This window comes from Mytilus edulis, chromosome 5 (genome assembly GCF_963676685.1).
Source record: "Mytilus edulis chromosome 5, xbMytEdul2.2, whole genome shotgun sequence".
NCBI classification, from domain to species: Eukaryota; Metazoa; Mollusca; class Bivalvia; order Mytilida; family Mytilidae; genus Mytilus; species Mytilus edulis.
In genome coordinates, this window is record NC_092348.1 from 78585517 (window position 1) to 78605918 (window position 20402).

Here is a 20402-nt window from a genome sequence, read left to right on the forward strand (position 1 = left end):
TTTTTCGTTCATTAGATGTGTTTCAGTTATGATTTTGACAATTGATTAGGGACTTTCAATTTTGAATTTTTACTTAGAGCTTGGTATTTTTGTTATTTTTCTTTTTTACCTACATGCATGTACCCTAACATAGCATTAAATATTTCCTGGATAAGGTACGGAAATTTGCTCGACACATTGTTTATGAAAAGATTTCAATTATTAATAAAAAAAAAATAATAACTATTATAAAAATACCAATAAAAATTAGTTATTACATTAATAAAATTATTAATATAATTATAATATTTGATATCATATTGTATGTAATTGTTGTTGTTGATCAAAGTAAATCTTTCTAGAACTAAGAAGAAGTAATGTAAAGGTTAACCATTTGACGATTGGTATACTTTAAAATCGCTTTTATCACTTATTGCTAGTTTAACGTTCCGCTAACTACCAATATCAAATGGATACAGGAAAAGTAAACGATTTTTGTTAATTGCTGTATTTATATATAATTGATTATAGAATTATTTAAGTAATAATTAGTGGTTTTAAATGTTGTTGACAGTCGTATCAGCCTACACAAATAAAGTCATATAAAGATGTTCACTGATCTAATACATTAGCTTCAGCTTGCATCTTTCAGGAGTTTATTACAAACGTTTTCAGGTAAGTAATCGTTAAAGAAAATAATTTATTACTGGTAATACGGGTTTATACTTTATATGCTTTTGATTTTGCCATTTGAATAGGGACTTTTCTTTTTTAATTTTCCTCCGAGTTCTCTCAGTATTTTTGTGATTTTACTTTCAAAACAATTTGTAATATTTTACAAAACTTAATGTTCCGGTACTTTATGGTAATTGTTTTCTTGATTTTCAAATATTTTATTCGTGAGTCCGTCAGAATTTTGTTTGATGCAATAAATCATTATTGCTAACTCCTCCGTATATGTTTCAATTACTGCATAAAAATCGGAAAGCTGTATATTTCTTCGTGTTTTTGTAATATATTGTACCGGAGGAAAAGTAAATCTCTCTGAGATATATTTTGAATAAATATTATTATTTTACCAACATGTATCAAAATTGAGCTATCTTCAGGAATTTTTAATTAATTATATGTGTAGAAATAGGCCATAATCTGATAGAAACTTAAAAGTTTGCACAATCAGCTGTAAGTTTTAGTCATTACATAGCAAAAAAAAAACTTTTTGGAGCAAATTCGGGTGATACTGGTTTTAACTCTTTAATGTCTTGTTTTCATTAAATAACAAAGTTAGTTTTTTTTTCTTTCAATTTAATCGTCATTGTCAAACTTATATTTAGATATTGCAATTAATAATGTTTAAAATTGTATAAAGTCTTTTCATTCGAGCGTCACTGGTAAGTCATTTGTAGACGAAATGCGCGTGTGGCGTACAACATTTGGGATGAATTATGTCCCCTTTTTCACTCACAAAGTCAAAATTAAAATGTTGATGACACCAAAGTGAGGTCGAAATTTGAAGAGTCTACATAAAAATTAATATTCTTTAACAGGCCTTCATCCATTCACAAATGTCCATATCATTTAAATGATATTCATTACCGAACATTACTGTCGAAGACAATATAATGTATACGGTTGATACATTACTATTCGTTGGATACCAATTTTCGTGGATTTCGGGGGTATATATGAACCAAGAAATTAAATATCCACGAACATGCTAGTTTTCCTTAAAGTTATTCCACGAAAATAAATGAATCCTCAGTAAATTGTTTCATCTAAGGACATCTATAACCAAATTACGATAACTTATATCTGTAAAACAGTTTGAGTTTTGGTTTGAAAACATTTTTTTAACCAAATTACGTCAACTTGTACCTGTAAAACAGTTTGAGTTTTGGTTTGAAAACTATTTTTTAACCAAATTACGACAACTTGTATCTGTAAAACATTTTGAGTTTTAGTTTGGATTTTTTTTAACCAAATTACGAAATCTTGTATCTGTAAAACAGTTGGAGGTTTTGGTTTGAAAATTCATTTTTTATACACATACTTTTTTTCTAAAGAATTACTTAAAGTAGCAATGTCTGAAAACTGCAGCATTTACAATTTTGTCACGTGTTCACGAACACAGCTAACTGTAAGTGAACCCTGGAAGTACACATTTGAATATATGATACTTTGAATTTTTAGTAAAGTAAAAAGAGGAAAGTACGTTTGGTAAATCTATCTGCTTTGGAATAAATTCAGAGCAAATAAGCCATTATAAGTCCTTCATCCAGTCTGCATGCAAAAGTCCTCGTATCAAATCCATGTTGTGTATGGACATGCCAGACTGTGCTTGAAAGTTTATACTTTTACTTTTTACATTAATTTAATACGAGGATCTGACAAAATAATTGAAAATTGTGATAAATATATAAAATATGCACAAAAATATGCGTTGAAGAAGGCACTACCGCGTCAATTCATTTTCAAAATGTGCGTATTTTTACTGACCACATATGTATCATTTCCCAAAAAGTATAATACGTTGATCCTGTTATTTATGTTTCTTTTCTTTTATCTGTCAAGGCTTTTAATTTAAAAATATTTACTAACGAAAGTGACAATTGTTAGGTATATTAACTTGCTTATTAATTATAGTAAATCTTTAGAACAATGGTAAGCATCCATTCATTGTTTCCTGGATATTTTTGTGTGTACGTTCACGAAATATTCCAACATAGATCAGCTCTTCGGACGACGACATTTAGAAAGTGTTAAATATCACGTAAATCACATTTTTCTTTCATTGTCTTTGATGATAAATTTTGTAGGTTCTATTTGCTTTATAGGCTGTAAGATTTTACATATAATAAAGTAGAATGCCTATAAGTCAACGCCTTTTCAAATGAACTTTTATAACTAACTGTGGAACTATTATCATAAACTAATTAGTACAACATTCAAGAATACAGCTGTTGGCAGTTTGATCCTTTCTATTATTTCAATATAGGGTGACGTTCATAGATTAAAAATTTATGATTTGCCAAGAAACTCTACACTATCGTAAATCAAAGAGATGAAAAGTTTCCGTGATTTCTTAACGTCAGAACCTTCAAGAGGTTATTCTCAAAAGTCATTTTATTTATTCGATACTGTCTCAAACGTACAATTAAGGAGCAAACATTTAGGCGTGCAACGACATGAACACAGAATTGACCAAAGGGTTGAATACAGAATTCCAAATCATCACTGAATAACGAGCATTCCAGTATTGCTTGTCTACAGGGTATAGTGCTTCTAATATTTGGTATGATTTGGTTTATAAGCTTTCAGCAAATATCAATTTAAAACATTTTTATTGTATTTTTAAAAACACACAGTCCGTGATCGGTAAGAACAGGGAAAAAAACAAACTTTAAAAATAAATTTAATCATAATACTGATGGTTTATCGAAAAACCTAAGCAATCAACTAGCAAAACTACTTCAAAAGTATGAGGCCCTTATGTTCTCTGTGAAGCAAAACTACTTCAAAAGTATGAGGCCCTTATGTTCTCTGTGAAGCAAAACTACATCAAAAGTATGAGGCCCTTATGTTCTCTGTGAAGCAAAACTACTTCAAAAGTATGAGGCCCTTATGTTCTCTGTGAAGCAAAACTACTTCAAAAGTATGAGGCCCTTATGTTCTCTGTGAAGCAAAACTAATTCAAAAGTATGAGGCCCTTATGTTCTCTGTGAAGCAAAACTACTTCAAAAGTATGAGGCCCTTATGTTCTCTATGAAGCAAAACTACTTCAAAAGTATGAGGCCCTTATGTTCTCTGTGAAGCAAAACTACTTCAAAAGTATGAGGCCCTTATGTTCTCTGTGAAGCAAAACTACTTCAAAAGTATGAGGCCCTTATGTTCTCTGTGAAGCAAAACTACTTCAAAAGTATGAGGCCCTTATGTTCTCTGTGAAGCAAAACTACTTCAAAAGTATGAGGCCCTCATCTTTTCTATGAAGCAAAACTACTTCAAAAGTATGAGGCCCTTATGTTCTCTGTGAAATATGGTATCAATTCATAAGTGACATATATCAAAGACAGTGACACTTTCTTGTAATTAAAAATACACCTGACCGACTTTCAATTTTCCATTTTTATGTTGGTTAGTAGATCAATTATATAAGAAATCCAATGTCAATTATTTCATAATTACTAGTATTGATCTGATATTTCAAACATAATTAACCAATCATACATGTCTTCTACTGAATCCAAGTGCTGGATAGCACTTGTGGAAAGTTTGCAACGGTAGATTGTAATATTTCAAATAGATTGTAAATGTGTGGATTGCATGGTTAATTTTTGTTTCCTACTTAAAAAAGAAAAAAAATTATTAAGAAATAATTGTAACAGGATGTACTACGAAGTCTCCAAAACAAATCTCTCAAAATTAGTCGTTCCCATGGTTGCCTGACATTAAGCAAAGTCCAATACAAATTGGTCTGGTCTAGTAAAGTGATATGCACAAGTGACGTCTAGGTTTTACACCTGTATGTCATTCAAATCTTCTTGAAATCATGAACAGTAATATTCATGATTTAGGGGTGGGGATCTAGACATTTTACAAGTTCTCAAACAGGTAGGAGGTAGGGGTAAGAGTGACCCTAGCGGACTAGCCTTTTATTTCATCTGATTTGTTTTATTATTCCGTACCAGAATATATATTGTGTTTTAGTGTGGGGATTTCGACAGTTTTCAAGTTTTCGAAAAGAAGGGGGTGGATCTTGACTGTTTACAAGTTCTCAAAACAGGATGGGGTGGGGTAACACCAGGGGACTCTCCTTATATTTCATTTTATTCGTTTTATTGTCCAATACAAGAATATTTATGGTTAAGGGTTGGGGATCTCAACCGTTTAAAAGTTTTCAAACATGAGGGGTTGGAAATGACCCAAAGAAACTCCCACTATATTTCATTTGTTTTGTGTTGTTACCCAATATAAGAATATGTATGGTTTAGGGGTGGGGATCTCGACCGTTTACAAGTTTTCAAAAAGAAGGGGGTCAACCCTGTGGACTTCTTCTATATTTCATTTGATTTATTTGATGGTCCCATACAAAAATATATATGGTTTGTGGGTGGGGATCTCAACCGTTTACAAGTTCTCAATCAACAAGGGGTGGGAGTGACCCCTGGGGACTCGCCTTCTTTTGCATTTGATTTGTTTTATTGTCCAGTACAAGAATATATATGGTTAAGGGGTGGGGATCTTGACCAGTTCCAAGTTGTCAAACAGGGGATGGGCTGACCCAAAGGGACTTTATTTCGTGGATTTCGGGGGTATATATATTTATTTCATTTAAATTGTTTTGTTGCCCCATACAACCAGGAGTAGTAGGGAGTGAGGAGTTTTAGTCCCCCCAAAAACGAAGGGCGCTAGGGCGCTGACGTCATATGCCCATGCCCCGCCTCCAATATGATATATGGGCATATACTAGCCCTAATGACGTCAGCGGAAGTAAGAAAGATGAATCACGACGAATGGACGCCGGTCATATTTGGTCATGACGCAACCATGAATCATCAGGATGCAAGATCAGGACATGACTCACTACATGACAATACCATAATGTACGTATGAAAATTCGAGAAGTATTTTTTCTGTTCGTTATGATGTTTTATGCAACCACAAAAACGCATGGCGCTAAGGCGCTGACGTTATATGAACAGTATGACTCACGTAGATCTTTGCCAATTCTAGTATGAAGGGCTATATATCAAAACGGAAGCACCAGATGTCGGATTATGACTCTTGGACCACCATATGATGAATTCCATATATGGAAAGCGACCACAATACCATATGACCATATATGGAAATTATGACCAAATTTGGTAAGAACCTTATTTTCACTCAAAATAAACATACATGATCATATATGGAAATCGACAAAACAACCTATGACCATATATGGAAATCATGACCAAATTTGGTAAAAACCTTATTTCCGTTGGAAAATCAAAATAAAATACATGACCATATATGGAAACCGACCAGATACCCTATGATCATATATGGAAATGATGACAAAATTTGGAAAAAAACTTTTATTTTCACTCAAAAATCAAAATAAACATATATGACCATATATGGACAGCAGGTCACGTGATCGTATCGAGGAACGTTAACTCTGGTACAAAACAAGGGAAGCAACTCTGTATATATATCTCTCGTGGAGTGACAATTCAACGAGGCAAGGTCATGTGATCGTATCGAGGAACTCTGATACAAAAAAGGGAAACAACTCTTCATGATGTGAACATCAATCACCGATTAATCGTATCGTGTTCGGGGCAATTAGAAAAAATACCAACGCAGATGTCAGTTTCATATATATTTATTACATTCATTCGTACAATGCAAGCAGTTTGTCGTCGTTACTCATCAAGTCTCTAGACGAAAAATCTTTCACAATGTCTTCCATGCTAATGTTTCTATATCTCATCTTCACAATAGAGTCCGCACGTATCGGATGATCGCGGTTGCACTTGAGTCGTACTGAATCTGTATTGCGGTCCATTGGCGATGAGCACGTTCCTGAAGCGACGAAGGTAATTCTCCGAGTGAATCGAAAAATTCGACGGGTCCCTCTCGCGGGAAGTGGAACGCCACCCAGTGAATGCCCTTGCCGTCGCAGTCGTCCGTGTTGACGACGAAACTGCGGGTTCTGTTCGAGACTTCATCCGGCAGTTCATAGACACAACACACGGTCGCCGGCAGGTCTTCGAAATAACACTCCAGGTCGTATCCGTAGGTTCCCTCCACGCCGTCGTCTTGCGGTGTTGGCGGTGGCGGCGGTGGCGGTGACGATCACGTGACCTGCTGTCCATATATGGTCATATATGTTTATTTTGATTTTTGAGTGAAAATAAAAGTTGTTTTTTTTTAAATTTGGTCATCATGTATTTTATTTTGATTTTCCAACGGAAATAAGGTTTTTACCAAATTTGGTCATGATTTCCATATATGGTCATAGGTTGTTTTGTCGATTTCCATGTATGATCATGTATGTTTATTTTGAGTGAAAATAAGGTTCTTACCAAATTTGGTCATAATTTCCATATATGGTCATATGGTATTGTGGTCGCTTTCCATATATGGAATTCATCAAATGGTGGTCCAAGAGTCATAATCCGACATCTGGTGCTTCCGTTTTGATATATAGCCCTTCATACTAGAATTGGCAAAGATAATTAAATTATTACACGTGTCTAAACCAATCCAAGGAGTAATCAAGCATTTCTATAATGTTTTTGTTTTTGGGAAGACGTTTTGCAGTTTTCTGATCATTATAATTTGTAATGCGGGCTTAATTTTGACATTCGTAGTGTGTTCCCAAGTGTATTGGTGTCATGTAATTATTTAAGTATTCTTTCTATTGTGTTGGATTAAGTGTTTTATTGTTTTCATTCCGCATGGTGTTTCGGATATCAATTTAGGTCACACTCGGACCAAGGCCGATCATCCTCATCAGGTGCTCTGGCCAATATTTAGATTATTTATTTGATCTATTAATATGCTTGCTTTTTATATCGGATGCGATTATCTTAAAGAGCAAAACAACCTATGACCATATATGGAAATCATGACCAAATTTGGTAAAAACCTTATTCCCGTTGAAAAATCTAAATAAAATACATGACCATATATGGAAACCGACCAGATACCCTATGATCATATATGGAAATGATGACCAAATTTGAAAAAAAACTTTTATTTTCACTTTTATTTTATGGTCATATATGTTTATTTTGATTTTTGAGTGAAAATAAACGTTTTTTTCCAAATTTGGTCATCATTTCCATATATGATCATAGGGTATCTGGTCGGTTTCCATATATGGTCATGTATTTTATTTTGATTTTTCAACGGGAATAAGGTTTTTACCAAATTTGGTCATGATTTCCATATATGGTCATAGGGTATTGTGGTCGCTTTCCATATATGGAATTCATCAAATGGTGGTCCAAGAGTCATAATCCGACATCTGGTGCTTCCGTTTTTATATATAGCCCTTCATACTAGAATTGGCGAGGATCTACGTGAGTCATACTGTTCATATGACGTCAGCGCCTTAGCACCTTGCGTTTTTGTGGTTGCATAAAACATCAAAACGAACAGAAAAAATACTTCTCGAATTTTCATACGTACATCATGGTATTGTCATGTAGTGAGTCATGTCCTGATCTTGCATCCTGATGATTCATGGTTGCGTCATGACCAAATATGACCTGCGTCCATCCGTCGTGATTCATCTTCCTTACTTCCGCTGACGTCATTAGGGCTAGTATATGCCCATATATCATATTGGGGGCGGGGCATGGGCATATGACGTCAGCGCCCTAGCGCCCTGCGTTTTTGGGGGACTTAAACTCCTCACTCCCTACTACTACCAGGTGCTCCGCAGGGCGCAGCTTTATACGCCCCCAGTGTTTGAACCCTGAACAGTTGGGGCAAATTTGGTCACAATATTCAAGCTTGATTCTGTCTGAATTTGAATTGTGATCAAATTTTTGATTTAATATAGGTTTTTGTCACAAAATTAATGTGGTCAAAGATCTAACAAATATATTGCACAATACATGCAATACGTGCAATACTGTGCAATTCATGATTGGAGATTTCTTGAAAAAGGAAGCCCTTCTTATTGTCATGATTGTTTAGAAACTAGAAACATGCTTCTTTTTGGCCCTTTTTTTGGCCCCTAATTCCTACATATTTTGGGCAATTAACCCAAAACTCAATCCCAGCCTCCCATAACATTATACAATTACAGACAAGTTATTGTCTTGAAACAAGAAAAATGCTTGTTTTGACCCCTTTTTGGCCCTTAATTCCTAAACTTTGGCCCGATAACCCCTAAAATGAATCCAAACCTTCTACTTGTGGTTTTAAATATTGCGATATAATTTCAGAGCAATTGAAATACTTCTACACAAGTTATTATCCTGAAACTACAAAAACGCTTGTTTTGGGCCCTTTTGGGCCCTTAATTCCTAATCGGTTGGGACCTTCGTCCCTAAAATCAATCCCAACCTTCTTTTTGTGGTATTGAACCTTCTGAAAAAAATTCATGAAGATCTATTCACTTTAACTAAAGTTATTATCCGGAAACAAATGTGTCTTCGGACGACGACGACGCAGACGACGCAGACGACGACATCATACCATTATACGATCCCATGAAAAATTTAGGGTCGTATAAAAATATATATGGTTTAAGGGTGGGGATCTCGACCGTTTACAAGTTCTCAAACATGAGGGGGTGGGGCTGACCCAAAGGGACTCCCACTTTATTTTATTTGTTTTGTTGCCCCATACAAAAATATATATGGTTTATGGGTGGGGATCTTGACCGTTTCTAAGTTCACAAACATGAGGGGGTGGGGATGACCCAAACGGACACCCACTTTATTTCGTTTGATTTGTTTTGCTGCCACATACAAAAATATATATGGTTTAGGGGTGGGGATCTCGTTTACAAGTTTTGAAAAAGAATTCAAGCTGTATGCTATAAAAATAGAAGAGCTCAAAATTTCAAAAGCATCTTTCTATTATTAGTTTTCAAACACCTGGGGCCTGGTTTTCGAAAGTATCTTATGACTAAGACATGTCTTATGGTGGTCTTATGACATGTCATAGTCGCAAGATATGTTTTCGAAAGTGTCCCAAGTTACGATTTGTCATAACTTTTGCCGTAAACTTAAGACCCTTCGCGACATGACTTATGATGGTCTTATGATTGTCAACTAAAATTTTAATTACTTTTCATGTATAATATCATGTTAATTGCAATAAAATATTTGTTGTGTTTCTCAGAAAGCTAAATAGTAAAGATTTTATTTTTCTCAACTACGTGAATTAAAATTCTAATCTCCTGCGACATACAATTTGGAATTCTTTTCTAACTTTTGTATAATAAATATACATATTATTTCGTTTCTAGTATATTTGATAGTACTATTAAAATCAACGTATGTGCATGGGCATTTCGTTAAGCGGGTACTCGATGTACCGAATCTAAAAAGTATTTACAGTTAAATAACAATGCATGTATGATAATACACGAGAGCGAAGTTCAAGATTTATTATATATTACCAACTAAATTCAAACAAATTATCAACCCATATTTCAATTCCTTTTTGTATAAAATTTCATGTTCATTACAATGAGAGAAAAAAAATCGTTAATATCAAAAATGGTAATAATTATTATGTTCATACTTTTCATTTCCATTTTTATATTTATCACTTTTTAATCATTATTTAAAATAATAGAAAATAATGTTCACTTATGACAGTCATAAGAGCATCATAGCTATGACTCTCTTCAGACAGCTTTGATTTACATCCTATGACATATCATATGATAGTCATAAGATGATCATAAAATATGTCCTACGATATATCTTATGACATGTCTTATGATACTTTCGAAAACCAGGCCCCAGTATTACTCAATCTATTTCACTTGACTGGGCGGAGTTTGGCCGGTTCGCTCATAATAAACCAGTCCATCTAAAGATAGGTGTTTAAGGATAAACTCATCAATGGAGTGTCCAGTAACTATTTTGTAAACATCTTTGATGACACTGATAGGTGATAATAAATCAGTTATAATTATAACGGCAATCATCCTTATCACAAACATCCTCAGATAGACTGTCCTTATGTAAATTAAAACGTAAGCTCCGCCCGATCAGTTGAAATAACATTGGTAATACTACAATATCTAGAAGTAGGACACACTCCCTAAAGTAAGATAGTCTGTCTCTTTTCCGGTTAGAGGCCGATGCCTTAAGAAAGTTTATTGCTATAGCAAGATATAGCAAACTTTCCAAAAACCAAATTAAAAAAATAATACAATATCATTGTCAGTAGTATCCATTCAAATTCCGGGAGTTGTGGGAGTGACATTATCCAACAATAATAATAATGAAATCACTTCCAGAAAATAAGAAGCTTTAATTAAACATAGTACAATAACCTTTCAGACAACTTCAAAACGAAAACCACAACTTCTGAAATTCTAACGGAAATACACAAAAGTTATTCCTACAATAACTTTTTTAACATCCTTCCTTAATTCTAATATCCTGTTTCTTCATGATGGGTTTGACGTCTATGAAAGCAAACAAAAACATTCTGTGTAGTGTGATTTCAATGAAATAATTTCGATTAATTGTATCTTCCTGTCTTTAACCCTTTGACTTATAACCATTCAAACCATTTGAAGCAATTAGTTGTCGATTACATCTTAACTTTAAAATATTTTTTTGGAATTCCTCCGAAAGCAAAAAGACCAACATTTTGTGCGTGATGTCAACAGTTACTTTTAGGAATCTTAGATTATAATTAGAAAAAGGATTAATGGAAGGACTAATTGAGGTTTATGACCTTATACTCTTTAGAACATTTTACATAGTTTCCTTTGAAGATGACTGATATATAGTTAGTAGCCAATAAAAATAGCGAGGTTCTAAAAGGAAAATAAATTACCTGGATTATCTAACCTCTATCGGTTCTTACGTGTAAGTAGATAAAACATACGATGAATTTATGAAAATATCTTAAAAATTTTATATTCAAAGAATGTTCAGTTTTAAGATGTGCTGAAAGTTTACATATCTTGCTCTTTGAATGCGAACCCCTTCTCTGTTATATAATGATTCCCCCTTATCAAGAAATACTTTAATTGCATGACTTGATGACATTCCTGAAAATGTCATATAGTTTATTCCAATAGTAACAAGGACTAGCGCTTTATTGCATATCATTGTTGAGGTCATAAAGCTACTTTAATGTTTCCGTCCTTAAAGGTGTTTTAATTATAAGTTCTTTGTCAAACTAAATAAAATAGTGAAGCATTTAAAACGGAAAGTTATAAAATAAAGAACATTGTCGTACCGTTACTAAACGTGCAATTTATGGTCAGAACAGTAGTGACAATAAAAATGTATCAATAATATCATTACCCAATAAAATGTAACAGAGCGGACCCATGCACTTTTATTTTACATTGAACTCAAAATAATTTAAGTAAATGGATGAAAATGGGTGTTTGGTTCCTGCGAAAATATGTTTAATATGCAAATTAGATATTATCAATTATGACGATAACTTGGATCTTGCTTGTTCGTTATCTGTTAAACAGCAAAAAATCTTGTTCCTTAGATCAAACAATAATTAATTCTAGACCTCTTCAAGCATTTAACTTATTGTAGTTGTTTTTTAAAACCTAATTTTTTTTTAAAATACTTTTTTTCTAAAACACCTTAATTTTTTCCAGAACACCTTACTTTTTTAAGAATACTTTTTCATTAACTTCATCCGCGATTTATGTTGGCATTTGTGTTGCTCAATCTTTAGATTCGGGTCGAGTGATTTAGACTTATTTCAGTCTATTTCGCTAATGGACACGATATTAGTAGTGTGTTTTTCTTCAAAATATTTTATTTGGTCCCCTTGATTACTTCTTACCCAGCTGCCATTCAAACCTAACCGAAAGAAGACGATGTTCAATAGGGTTAAACTAGTGATTTCTAATATTTTCTTTTAGAAAAGAGGTAGCGAAACCCTTATCGATAATTATAAATATCAATGAGAAATATGCGTGTTGTCGTTTAAATTATTTGTGAGTTTATTGACAGTCCGTCAAAAACAGATTTGGCTGGTGAATTGAAGGTCAAATACAGTGAATATGTGAATGAAAGGAGATATGGTATATACGTCAGTGTTACAATATATCACATGGAAAGCAGAAAGGCATCCTACGGAGGAATTTAATTATCAAAGATCCATGGAAATCCAGTCTGTTTACTGATAAACGCATATTTATTATTAGAAAAGCCAGCGTTTCTTAACAGTTCAACTTTTCTACACAAAAAAAGATTTTCGATTTTCTTCCCCTTTTGAAAAAAAGATACATTGTTATTTCATATACCAAAAATATTGATTACATTTAATAGGAGTAATCATAAAAACTTCATGTTAAACAATGAACAGTGAGAACGAGGTTAAGGTCAGATGAACATTGCAAGGTAGACATGCGAGTACACCTTAAAGTAATTCCATAAACGAATTATAGTTGGGATGTCTATGTACCTCTTTAAGGTTAGATAAAAAGTAAATAACAAAAAAACTCCGACATAAATTCACATTTAAAAGTTCCTTATATCATTATTTTCATCCAGTATAATCAATAGCTCAAACACATCAAACGGTATACTAGTATTTCTGACTTGGTAAGGCATTAATATTGGATAAATTATTCATAATCCTTTTTTGTTTCTGATTTCAGATATTGATGTTTAACATGAAAAGTATACTGCTGATAGTGATAACAATTGTACAATATACCGAATCATTACAAACTGTAAAACGACAAGGAATATTTGGACTATGCCAAGGATGGGGAGCAGGATGTGCAATGGATTTTCGCTCACCGATTTTACCTCAAAAAACAATTAAACAAAAGCTTTACCAACCCATTCCTAAATCTAAACCGGATGTTAGTTTTAGACCGCATTCATTTTTCTTCACATCAGGTAAGATTTCTCTAAGGAGGTTAATAAACCCACTTGATAACTATGCTAAACACCAGAGTTAGTGACCGAATGATATTTACATTATGATGCATTATAAGTATACATTTCTGTAAAACGAAATATTACTTTTGTTTTGCATATGAGTTAAATAAAAGTTGAAACTCTGATTAGAATGTTTGCGAGTAACACTTTGGTGAATATAATAATTTGGCTATTATTCTTAGTTCAAGGCGATCGACAATACTTTGTCAGTCAGACCTCTTTGTTCGTGCGCGTAACATACCGAAGTATGAAAAAGAGTAAAATCCCCATGAATAAAGGTATGCTTACTCGTCCCATTATTATGAAAAGATAATTATGCCGTTTGCAATAAGAACTACTAACTTGCCCACTTATGAAAAGGAGTTAATTCCGATTAATGAAGGTCTGCCAACTAGTCATATACAAGACAAAAAGAATAAAATCTTACTGCATTAAAGACTACCAAGTATATAGCCCAACTTAAATGTGCTTGGGCTTTTGATTTTGCCATTTGATAAGGGACTTTCCGTTTTGAATTTACATTGGAGTTCAGTATTTCTGTCATTTAACTTTTCATAAAAAAAACTGTTGGTAGAGCTCCTAGTGGAGAACAAGTTCCCGAAGGTACTCTCATCAGATCTTTGGTCCGTGCCCAGAAATGGCATGCGTCATGACATACTTTTCTTAAATACTCCGTTGATAAATTGACAATTTGATTTTTTTTTTTAATCTAAACCTAGTTCAATTGTTTGCACCCGTCCTAAGTCAGGCATCTAATGTTCAGTAGTTGTCGTTTGTTGATGTTGATCATAAGTCTTTCTCGTTTCTCGTTTTTATATAAATTAGACCGATTGTTTTCCCGTTTGAACAGTTTTACATTAGTCATTTCTTTGGGGCCCCTTTATATGTGAGCCAATTCTCCGTGTTGAAGACCAAACTTTGACCTATAATGGTTTACTTTACATATTGTGACTTGGATGGAGAGGCGTTTCATTGGCACTCATAATAAATCTTCTTATATCTAGTTGGCGTCAATGATTAAATAATTTACATTATAACTATGCATGACGTCAAGGACACAAGTTAACGGCAATCAACTGGTTCAATTTGTAGCATTTAATTGTTTACATACACAAACGTAACTTTTAAATCAAGTGTAAATTGTACATACAAACGTGACTGAATTAAGTGAAAATCATCTAAGTAGAACTATAAATAAATGTATTAGTGCAATGGTTCGAATGTGAATGTTTAACATCAATACATAAGCACATTTCATATCGAATCTTCTTTTATCAAATTCGGCGCATTTTGTCGAACACCTGCTTAGAGTTCTAATTAGGCAGGCTGATATAATCAACAGATATATTTTGAACAAGAAGCTACGCTTTTCATTTATGCAAACAAAAACACCAAAAAAAGCATTTGCAAGTATATGCTTACTTCCAATAAGATTGCAATCAAATCCCACCCCAGTTAGTCTAAATTTTTTGCAAATTTTTACCACGTCAACATTATCTTTTGAGAAGAATAAAACATATGAAAAAACCTCTTAATTTCCTTATAATGACAAACGATTGGAAACGGATTGTTCTGCATTATTAGAATCAGAGACATATCATACAAAAGATTGGCAACTACATCAATGGTCATATGATCTATCGAAATGGATCATACGGGTCTCTCATTACTTTTCAAACTAGCTATTTCCTGAGCAGGTAAAAGCATCTTCCTAATCATTTTCACGCTCATTTTAAGCAATGCAAGATATTGTTTAAAATGTGAGAAACATATATTTCAAAATACATATTTTTAACAATTAAAGTCAAAATTGGAAATATTGAGGAATTCAAAAAAGGATGGAAATATGAAATCGTAAAACTCGAAAGTCTTAATTATTTCTTGATAGGGTATATAAGATTGTTTAATATGTAAGTGTTTATTACAAATACATTTCAGGCGAGTCGTGGAATCCTATTGGAAAACGCACTGCCTGGTTTACAGATATACCATTTTTAAGAAATCCTTTATTAAAGTACCCATCTGTACAGAAGCTTCCAGGTTAGTGTGTATTATTAAAAGAGAAAGGCAACCCAAGTATTAGATTGTTTCATGCACATTAGTTTTTATTAATCTTCATTACTCATACTTACACACATATCAATTTATTCATTCAAATATCATGAAGTATTTATACATGGAAATATTTAAAGTTGACTGTAGAAATTAAACATTATAAGTGCAAATTTGCCCGCAGGCAATTCCATTGCTAAATAACGGTTATTAAGGTTTTGATATCTTCAGCCACGGTAGGGATTATCAGTTATTTGATCGTAGTAATCAACAAGACGTTATAGAACCACTTATTCCTACCGATACACAACTAAATAAAGAGAACATTGAGTCAAATGATCGTCATGGAAATGAGATGTACCAATGATAACATATATAAGACATATAAATCCCATTCTTTAACATTTATTGATGTTGGCAACACCGCGGGAAACAGCAATAAGAGTAGTTTCTTTTCCCCCGACATGAGTCATTGTTGTCGGTATAGCAGAAATTATTTCTCAAAACAGTACATAAAAAAACCAAAGACAGTAAAAAAATAGATGAATTGATGAGACCTAAAGAATCAAATCCTAATATACCAATGGAATAAAACACATGCAACAACACACTATGCCAAGTGACGTATTTTAACTTCTAGTAGCTAATATGCTAATTCAAATCATTACCTTTTTTTTACAGTCAGGAATCCATTATCATTGCGTTATCCACTTGTATACCGCTCAACATTAGCGAAGTTTTTCCCAAGAAACTTCGTGGTAGAGTGAAGAACTTGATGCGATGAATGGATTCATATAATGCTTAAAGTTGAGGCTTAAAGTGTCAGTGTAAACGCTATAGGACATTACTATCAAATAGTGTTGATTTCAATTATTTTTAAGAGAGATTCACTTTAAAAATTTAATTTTTTATACTTTTCACACTTTAAAAAAAGCTTCTTTATTAAATGTGTAAAAAGTTTCCATCGTCTATTAATTCGGAAATGCATATTTGAATTGTACATTTTAGATCATTATGTTACCTTAAAGATAGTGAAGGCTGTCATGATATTTATTAAAACCTGTATATTTTCTGAAATAAAATGCTATGTAGCAATTGTTTATTTTTTTTAACAAGAAATAATAGCATAACAATCAATGAAACTGCAACTGTATCCATATATATATTAAACAACTTTACAATCAATGTATGTGTAAAAAGAGGGAGAAGACATTCATGAAATAAGAACCGAATAGCACATTTAGATACCTCAAAGACAATACATAAGTTCATTTCTAATATCTATTAACATCGAAAAGCTCCATGGGGATTTTTAAGGTTTGTAATAGGGAAAACACAATAATGCGCAATGTCAGCAATGATATATACCAGTATGAATCAAGTTCATTTTACTAACCAACTGATTTGGTGACTGACTCTAACGGCTCCTCTTCAAACTACTTTTCCATACTATACAGTACTAAAGACTGCAATCCCAATTATCAATGACCCAAAAGAGCTTAAGAAATCAAAACATACAAATAGAAAAGAAATCACTGATCTATAAAACGAGGTCAATATAAAAAAGAAGATGTGGTATGATTGCCAATGAGACAACTGTCCACAAGAGACCAAATGACACAAACATTAACAACTATATGTCACCGTACGGCCTTCAACAATGAGCAAAGCCCATACCGCATAGTCAGCTATAAAAGGCCATGATATGAAAACGAAAAAAAAAATCAGACGAGAAAACTAACAGCCTTATTTATATAAAAAAAAATGAACGAAAACAAATATGTAACACAAACAAACGACAACCAATGAATTACTCCTGACTTGGGAAAGGCACATACATAAATAATGTGGCATGGTTAAACATGTTAGCGGGATCCCAACCCTCTTCCAAACCTGGGACAGTGGTGTAACAGTACAACATAAGAACGAACTATAAAAATCAGTTAAAAAAGGCTTAACTCATCAGATGGAAAAAATACAAATGAATGTGGCCGGGAACTTTTACATCCCACCAACAAAAAGACACTAGGAACACTTGAGAGTACTCGCAGTTATTTGACAGCTAGTTCAAAGCCACAAACAACTAATAAAAAAAATCATGCATCAAGGTTATTTGAACCATGACTGACAGATATTAATATCCTTGTAGTGATTCCAAATACCAAATATAGCTGTTTTATTCCTCATTATGACTAGAGAAAAAAAATAATGGTATACTAGTAGTAAACCTATAGTTTTTAAGCAGTACACTTAAAATGAGGTCATGGAAAACATACATAAACCAAAAGGCATACCGTATATATGTATTCAAGATATCAGGAACCCTGGGCGTCACTGGTAAGTCTTGTGTGGACGAGGCGCGGTTTTGACGTATTGAATTTTAAACCTGATGCCTTTTGTTATCTATTATTCATGTTTTTCTTTGCCTAATACGTTTTCCTATCCTATTTATTTGTATTGAAGTCCTGTATTATTATGTTGTCATTTTAATGTTATATTTAACAATGCCATTAAAGTGCGAGGTTTGGCATGCCACAAAACCAGGTTCAACCCACCATTTTTTTCTTTAAAAATGTCCTGTACCAAGTCAGGAAAATGGCCATTGTTGTAAAATAATTCGTTTCTGTGTGTGTAACATTTTTACGTTGTGTCGTTTGTTTTCTCCTATATTTGAGTGTGAATTCACATTACTATAAGACGTGTCACGGTACTTTTCTATCCCAAATTCATGTATTTGGTTTTGATGTTATATTGGTTATTCTCATCGGATTTTGTCTAATGCTTAGTCCGTTGCTATGTGTGTTACATTTGAATGTTGTGTCGTTGTTCTCCTCTAATATTTAATGCGTTTCCCTCAGTTTTAGTTTGTTTTCCTCGATTTTGTTTTTTATCCATAGATTTACGATTTTTGAACAGTGGTATACTACTGTTGCCTTTATTTATCTACTACTTCCTGAAACACAAAGCTTCATAAAGTAAACTCAATTGAAATGAACTAATCACAAACTAAAACAATTGATGATCCCAGCAGCGATGCATGGAACAGCATGCTGAAGTCTCAACTTCAAGACTTTGTTGAAGCGAGACAAAAACGAAAATAAAAACATAGGTTCATAAAACACTACCAAAAAAACTCAAGTGATATCAACATAGTGTGACATGAAGTGCAATGGGTCAACAACTCAAATTTATTTTTTACGTAAAACATAACAAAAAAAAGTATATGTTGATGTCGCTGCAAATTTGTATCACTAATGTCTTGCCTTTTGCAACATTTGAGGAAGGCAAGACAATAGTTGTTCCCATTTTGAAATTATACACTTTTATTGTTTCATTTCGAAATAAAAATACCTGATGGGTATAGGTTTATGAAAATCAAAACTTATATAAAATCAAAAACATAGTGCTTGTAAGTAGATCAGGATTACTCTCCTTATTCATTGTGATATATGCAAGTTTAACATTGCATTGAATTCAGCAAAAAAAACATATTATTTAGCCAATAATTTGAATTGATCATAAACCTTTGTCCACCATTTGAGAAAAGATTACATAGATCCATACAACATGTGTAATTTTTATTATAAAATGATTTTCTAGACAAGTATGATAATACTCATCATTGCGTAAAGTTTATAAATGAGTATATTTCATTAATAAATTGCTTAAAATTGACATATTTATGGTCATCTTACTGCACTATGTTGGCCAGTTGGGTGCACTCACAAACATAGGTAGAGAAGATGGCTGAAATATGTCTAACCAACAAGTGATTATATGTCATGTTTACAACCAATAAATCTAGGAAAAGGCATCTTTAGGGACTGGATAACATACAACTTAATACAAAGTGGCAGAAATATGTCATTTTACAAATGCTCTGAGTCAAATCTCATTTGTGCATTACGTTTATTTTGCTGTCCTTTATAACCCTTAATCTGTTTAAATAAAGGAAATGTATAGAATTCAAAAGTTTATATCATGTTTGAACTCTTATACTGTGACAAATAACCAATTTGAAATTGTTATAATGTTAGATATAACATGTTAATCCAATGTATTTTATGGCAGAGTTCTTTAAAATTTCTTCATCTCATCAGATTTATAAATTAATTGTCAATAACCACTGCAGCAATAACAAGTTATTGTTGGAAATTTAATCACCAATTCATTTGATCAGCAAAGGTTAAATGCATATGATGAGTTTTGTAGACTGTAACATATTTTACAATATTCCCCACGTAAGCAAACAGGTTTTAATGAAATTACTTTCAGGTATTTGTATGGGCATCTCCATTTTTTTATTTTTCTATCTAATGACCCTTTTATACCAATCTAATTAAAATCAGATCTTTCACATTGCTGTGTTAGATGTGTTTGTTGTTTGTGTTAGTTCTGAAAACATTCAAATAAGAAGTCTTGTATAGAGGATCTTGTATGAAAAATTTTAATCAACCAATCATATCAACTGACAGGATGACAGCTTGAATACCATTATACACCAAACATAAATTGATACAGAGAATTAATATTTTATCGTTATATAAATTCCATGTTTAACCAACTTAAAAGGTATAATATACATTGTACACAAGACTAAACACATTTAGATGTCTTGCCTACTCTACTAATCATTTAAAGTATATTTTAAACATTCATTAACCAAATATATTTGACGTACTGACTGGCCCACTAATGAATATTGCATCTAACAAACATACCAAAACACAAAAAACTTTGGCCAATGAACCA

General features: G+C 32.8%; 2 protein-coding genes across 3 annotated transcripts in view; one reads left to right on the forward strand and one right to left on the reverse strand.

Moving 5' to 3' along the window:
- Positions 1-20402, reverse strand: part of LOC139524520 (RNA-binding protein 42-like) — a 45114-nt gene that overhangs the window by 7323 nt on the left and 17389 nt on the right. The gene's annotated exons all lie outside the window — the stretch shown is intronic.
- On the forward strand, positions 531-16743 carry LOC139524519 (uncharacterized). Of its 2 annotated transcripts, none has more exons than XM_071319344.1 (4): positions 531-654; positions 13310-13556; positions 15537-15638; positions 16332-16743. In XM_071319344.1, exons 2-4 carry the CDS (start codon positions 13316-13318, stop codon positions 16415-16417), a joined length of 429 nt encoding a protein of 142 aa, XP_071175445.1. In that variant the 5' UTR covers positions 531-654; positions 13310-13315; the 3' UTR covers positions 16418-16743. The 2 variants fall into 2 exon arrangements, with proteins under 2 accessions (XP_071175445.1, XP_071175446.1); XM_071319345.1 differs by lacking the exon at positions 531-654 and adding an exon at positions 11287-11540.